This window comes from Austrofundulus limnaeus, unplaced genomic scaffold (assembly GCF_001266775.1).
Source record: "Austrofundulus limnaeus strain Quisiro unplaced genomic scaffold, Austrofundulus_limnaeus-1.0 Scaffold273, whole genome shotgun sequence".
NCBI lineage: Eukaryota > Metazoa > Chordata > Actinopteri > Cyprinodontiformes > Rivulidae > Austrofundulus > Austrofundulus limnaeus.
The window spans coordinates 422,482-429,115 of record NW_013952675.1 but is presented as its reverse complement, the minus strand read 5'-3'; the positions used below and the strand labels follow the sequence as shown (position 1 = coordinate 429,115).

General features: G+C 37.3%; 1 protein-coding gene across 3 annotated transcripts in view; it reads right to left on the bottom strand.

Moving 5' to 3' along the window:
* Window positions 1–209: 209 nt before the first annotated feature.
* ptpn21 (protein tyrosine phosphatase non-receptor type 21) overlaps window positions 210–6,634 on the bottom strand; it is a 20,930-nt gene continuing 14,505 nt past the window's right edge. For all 3 annotated transcript variants that reach the window (XM_014020942.1, XM_014020943.1, XM_014020944.1), the window contains 5 exons: window positions 5,023–5,241; window positions 3,697–3,825; window positions 2,256–2,490; window positions 1,877–2,037; window positions 210–1,785 (listed from right to left, as the gene is read on the bottom strand). In XM_014020942.1, the coding sequence (XP_013876396.1) occupies window positions 1,657–1,785; window positions 1,877–2,037; window positions 2,256–2,490; window positions 3,697–3,825; window positions 5,023–5,241 (873 nt within the window). In that variant the 3' untranslated portion in view covers window positions 210–1,656. The remainder of the gene's footprint in view (window positions 1,786–1,876; window positions 2,038–2,255; window positions 2,491–3,696; window positions 3,826–5,022; window positions 5,242–6,634) is intronic.

Genomic DNA, 6,634 nt, shown 5'->3' with positions numbered 1-6,634 from the left:
AAATGTTTTCTTCATAGTATATCTTCAAATTAAAAGGTGCACTTTTTTAAATAAAAAGTATTAAAAGTCTAATGTAAACTCATTTTATGGCATTATGTGTGTATAAAGATATAGAACACAATAAAGCTGGAATGTTGACACAAACTGGATTATAAAACATCAACCACAAGGTGGCGTTAACAGCTGGATGTCAAAAGAAAAACATAGGCTTTTTATTTTCCACACTTTTAATCAGGAACATGTTTTATTTAATACATAGTTTATACAAATTTCTGTACAATTTTCAGTGAAGCAGCATTTTACATTGTGTACATTATGAAACATACCTGTACATGGACAAACATTTACTTTTTGGGCACAAACGCCTTTYCCCCCCCTCCTTTCAGTTTCCAAACTTCATTGCAAAACCAAAAAAATAAAATTAAAAGAAATTGAGTTTTGGAAAACAGTCCATCAAATCAGTTCAAATGCATTTTTTTTCTTTATTTATTTCAGCAAAACCTGAAGTGTCTTGAATAAAATTGTCAACAACAGTCAGGGCACCTGATTAAAGTGGCACCTTTACAATGTATAAGAAAAATAATGTTCCAAGAGCTCCTTACAGTGCTTGTAAACATTGTTTCTGTGCAGTTTATATTCTGATTTCACTGGGAGAAATCATCTGGACTAAACTTCAGCAGAGCAGAATGACACAAGATGTGTTTATTCGTCAGGAGGTTATTAGTTCAAATAGGAAGTGTCTGATGGACTGAAAACAAGAGTAGCAGCCAGAGCCCTGAAACTGAAGCCAGTCTATTCATCAGTGTGAAACTCACCCCACTGCATGTGTGACCTCCTGCCCATTATTACAGATCTTTTTATGTCAACTTCTAGTTCTTGATTGATGTTTGTACAAAAATGTTGATTGCTTCAATAAGTTATACTGAATGAAAAACATAAAAAATACAGAAAAGCTTTTTAGTGCAGATAATTGAGCACTTTGTAACATCACCACTCTGAAAATATATCATCATAAATCCCAAACCTGATGTTGTAACCAAAAGGATTACTTTTTTTTTTCTTCCAAATGTGTACTGCAAATTTCCATCAGTCCAGTGTTTCACAACAACCAGTCCAATATGTCTTGGTGTTCAACCGTAGAAAAGTTAATTAAATATTTAAAAGGTTAACTACTGCACTCAGTTCCACAACCCAAGCTCAGTGCTGATTGTTTAATATTGCTCTGAACTCTGGGCAGTATTATTTCAGCTTTGATTAAAACCAAGCAGCAGAAATCAAAACACATTTAAAAAAGTGTCCTTAGGCAAATGAAAATACAGGTTTTCAACAATAGAGTATTTGTTTTATGTAGCTTAATATTGAGTCATTATGTACAACATGGTACAATGAAAGTGCTGGGCTTTATTAAAAATTGTTTGTAAAAAAACATAATTCGATAATACTGTTTCGAGGCAGGTCACAGTATGCAGATGTCTTCATTTGGCGTTTCTCGTACATCCACATATTTCATGTCTTCAATCTAATTTAATACTTTAGCACAAACCAGGGTCCAAACTTTGGCCTCTATAAAATTAAGAAGTTGCATCAATGCACCATTGTTCAACATAAATCCATCCTTCAATCATCTGTGATGAGTCACCCAAAAGTCGTCTGAGGTCAGATCAGTCTGGAATTGCGGAGATACTCGATGAGGACTTTGTAGACGAAGGTGTACTGAGACAAGGTCTGAACCATGCAGGACCTCTGATCACGCAGCATCCGCAGATACTTTGGGACGTCTAATGGCTGAAAGAGAATATTTATATTCATTCAGAAATATATAAATGAGCCTGATTAAACAAGAGTTTTTTTGTTTCACTTTCATGAATATTGTTACCTCATTGTGGTCCAGACATGCTATCATAATCTCAGACAGGATGACAACTCCTGACCGACCCACCCCGGCACTGCAGTGGACCACCACAGGTGGGTTGATGTTCTTTGGATCACTGATGCTGTTTGTGTGTCTCCTCACAGACTGGATCTCCTCCAGGTACACTGGAGGACAGAAAAGACAACAATTAAGAATTAATTCACAGTAGAGAAACAGTGATTGCAGTTTCCAGAGATGTTTCTTATCTTACTAATTTAGACAGCATCTCCTTTAAAAAAAAACTAATTTTAACTTGTTAACAGGGGCACGTTTTTGTTTTCCCTTTTTTTTTTTTTTGAAGATTGTGTTGTTAAATAAAACAGACAATACTGTTTGCACTCACTGAGGAAGCCTTTGAAGTCCTCAGGACAACCGTGGTCAGGCCAGTCTGTGTACTGCAGGTGCCAGACAGTCCTCTCCTGTCCCGTCAAAAGGGATTTGATCTTCAGCCCTGTTGTGGCATAGCAGCCAGACTCGGTACGGAACCGCGTGGTTATCTTAAAGCGTCCATAAGTCACAGTGTTGTTCCGTGAGCCAAGTCGGGGCCAGTAACGGTAACACTTCTCTCGCCCGCTCTCCTACAAGAGGATGATATTAAAACGTCAGTCAGAGAGATGTGACCTCTAACTACACTGCCTGGCCAAAATAAGTCATCACTTGGATTTAACTAATGTCTGTGATGTGAGGTTGCTGCATGGTCAGGTCTAGGTTCAGCAAAAGTAAGTGCTGAAAGAATGAGGTCAGCTGACCGCCTGAATATACTGAATKACCAGGTCATTGCATCAATGAATTTGTTTCTTCCCTGATGGCACGGCCATATTCCAAGATAACAACGTCAGGATTCATGGGGCTTGAATTGTGAGTGGTTCAGGGAGCGTGAGACATCGTTTTCACACATGGATTGGCTCCACAGAGTCCAGTGAGAATCTTTGGGATGTGCCGGAGAAGGCTTTGCACAGCGGTCAGACTCTACCATCATTAAAGCCAGATCTTAGTAAAAAAATTAATGTAACACTGGATGGAAATAAATCTTGTGATATTACAGAAGCTTAATGAAACAATGCCCTAGCAAATGGGTGCCATAACCAAAGATAAAGGTGGTCCAACAAAATATTAAGTGTGTGACCTTTTTTTTTTTTTTTTTGGTGGCAACATTTTTTGGCCAGGCAGTGTAGTATCAGATTAATTTCAGGCTTTATAAAAAAAAACAAAAAACTTTTTTTTCAGTTATTTGAAGATTTTGCTAAATAATAAAAATGTAAAATGCATCTCTGTGATGCATACACTTCACTACTGTGTTCATTAAAATATAGTCCTCTATTGCATTGTTGTGCATTTTCATGCAGCAGGAATGAAAGCAATAAAAGCAAAGTTATTGAAGCAAACTTTAACTACTTTTGTTTAACTACACTGTCATGCAACCTGATCCCCAACAGGGTCATGCATGCATGTTATAAATAAATAGATGTTTTTATGTATTTCATTTGAAATAGGAATATATATGAATAAACAATGTTAAATGCAGAAACACCCTTACAGGTTCAAGCTTTAGGAGCTTTATTACTGTAATAAAATATTGACTAGTGAATATTTACATTATGTTGGTTGTTCTGTTTGAAATTTCTACTTTATGGACTAAAACTAAACTCAGTGAAGTTGATGTAGTTTGCTAAAACACTGATGATTTGTATTTGATGCAACTATTTAATACCTATCACAAAGAAGTAGACTCAAGATGACTCCCACCCATAATATGAAGCTTTAATAATCTAAAATGAACTCACCTCTTCAGCAGTGACCATGCATATGATGGAAACACCCTGCTCCCACACCATCTGCCARAAGTCTTGACATGTGTGCGACATAGGACCCTGCGCAGCAATGTAACTCCACTCCTGTTCGCCTACTTTGACCTAACAAGACCAGAAACAGTGTGGAGAGGAAAATAAAAATCAGTTGTGGGAGACACTTAAAAACTGAATCAAAACAATTAGACAATGTTTCTATCCTAATCACTAAATGCAAGACCCCTGTAGCTTAACTGCCATTGACAAGTAGCTAAAATCCATAAAAGTAGTAGCATTTAAATTTCTGGCTTTGTGACTTTTTTACCCTACGGTCGGGAGAAAAAATTAAAATATAAAAAAATAAATAAAAGATTAATTGTGGCATTTATCTGATAATGATAAATATGTTGATTAATTCTCTGGAGTTCCTGGACGAGCCGACATGTATGAGTCACATGACCAGTCACTCTAGCAAGAAAGGTACGCCCTCTCTAAGCATCTGTTTTAATTTGTGATTGAAAATACAGACTTTAAGCTATACACCAGTTTTAAAATTGTGTTGATAGGCCAACTAAAACTAAAGTTATGATAAATAATTTATGGCACTTTGTTTAAAAAAAATTGTTATATGCGCATGTAATGCAGTTGCAGACTGACCCCCACCCCGCCCAACAAACATAAAACCACTGGCCTCCCTTCTGACTGAGACCTAAAGTTATTTATGCGCCAAAAAATCTACAGGAAGAAGAAAAAGACGCAAAAATTCCATGAGGTTCAGCTGCGATAGAGAAACTGTGAGAGTGCGACTGAGTAATTCGATTTAAGAGATTTATGATATTCCTGATATTTAGCATGCTTGTATTGTAGAGTGTAGTTTAGTGTGTTTTAGTCCGTTTTACTGTGTTTAACTCAAAACAATGAGGCGATTTTTGAACATGGGAGTTCCAGCTGATTGAGATGGAGGTTGTGCTGCGGACACAGATAAATCAGAGATGGAGGACAAATAAAAGTTTAAAACAGACAGAGGACTTTGAAGAGGCAGTAGGTGATCCATTACAGTATTTTGTTTAGAAGAGCAAAGAGAGGAAGAGCACTGAGCAGACTACTAGGTAAACCGGCACTAATTGTATTAATCACCAAGTGCCAAATATTAACTGGCAACAAATTTTGTGATGACTAATTGTACACAACATGGTTTTGCCCGACCCTAATGTACAGTACGTTATGAATGCATACACAACAAATTTATTCCACTGTGACAAAGACTTTTTTTAAAATCAAAGTTATATTCATGTGGGGTTGAAATTGCTTATGTAAACTTACTTTAATGGGTGATGCATTGATGTAACCTGTGTTGTTCTCTTTAGTGGGAACCAGCTCCACTCTGTTGTCGTCATAAGGCAGAATGTCTAGAAATCGGTTCTTGTCTAAATTTTCTGCATAACCACAGATGGTGTACTCTGCTCCCTGACGATGCTTTGGGACACTCTCGTACTCTTTTAACAGCTCTCCTTTTTCCACGTGCTCCTCCAGCAGTTTACACTGACAGAAACAAAGAGAAAAAACATGATAACCATAAACTGACTCACAAATAAACTAATAACATGTTCAGTTCATTAGGTGGATTTATAAAATAAATCAATCAATCATGTGGTCAGAGTTACAAAATAGGTCACATGATCACTCACATCAGTCACATCTGAAAAAAAAACATTCATTTTATACAGAAATATAATGTTTAACAAAAAAATCATTAACATTATACACTGCCTGGCTAAAAAAAAGTTGCCACCTGGATTTAACTAAGCAAATAGGTACAAGCCTTCTATTGGATAATTATTGCATGGGCGATTATCTTTCAGCTGGCAACAAGCTATTTAACCCCAACTGGTGCAATGAGTTGCTTTTCATTACTTAAAGTCATGATATCAAATACTAAGCTGTACATGAACAAATTGTCTTAAATGTGAAATGAAGGCTACTTTAGTTGGTGAAATAATTGAATAATTTGATAGTATCTGTTGTATGTAGTATGAATATTTGACCAAAACATGTAATTTTCTACAAATTGCGTGAAAAACCATACTTTTGCATCCCATTCAGAGCTCCAGCAGGGGGCGCAGTTTGTGTGACATAATATTTGTTGAATGACTCTCGCTCCTCGTAGGATTACATTTTGAAGCAGCTTTTGTTTTTAAGACTTTTACATTRTTTTGTGGACTTGAAATGGAATATTGTGTGGCCTTTGGGTTCACAAGTGGTGCAGGGTCAGCTGCCAGCTTTTTATTTTTATTTTTTTAAGATCCTGAGGGCAGAAGGTTTGTGTTGATGAGATGTGGAGGAAAGACTGGAAAACAATGAATCCTCGGTCTGCTCAGACCATTTAAAGACTCAAAAATCAGGGTTACAAGACTTTGCCTATTCAGTGCTTCACAGTTTGAGTAGATCCTTTAGTTTTGTGACCAAAAGGCTCGGTCTGAAGGAGGATGCCAACAATATTTACCCCTGCTGGATTATTAACAACACAGCCATATGAGGACACTCTCTGCTGCGGTCATAACAGGAACTTTTTTTAGCAGCCTCAGTTGCTTTTTATTAAGAGTTTTATATTAATTATGAGCATAATTGGGACTGTCTCGTTCATTGCTCAGAAAGCTACACTGAGCACCTCGTAGCGAGGCTACAGGAGAGCTGACGGCTAGCAGGCTAACAAGCTAGCTTTTCTTCGTGTGAAACAGCTCCAGGTAAAATAGTGCTCCGAGCTGCGGTTCTTTCTGTACGATATTTAGCTGAAATGATCCATTCCCAGTTAAATTAAAAAGATGAACAGCTTTGATGATCAGCTGGTCTGATCTGCAACCGCCGATGTTAACTCATTCTCGCCGGTGTTACGTCGAGCCGCGTTTCCCCATCAGATACGGCTCCCCCGTCAACG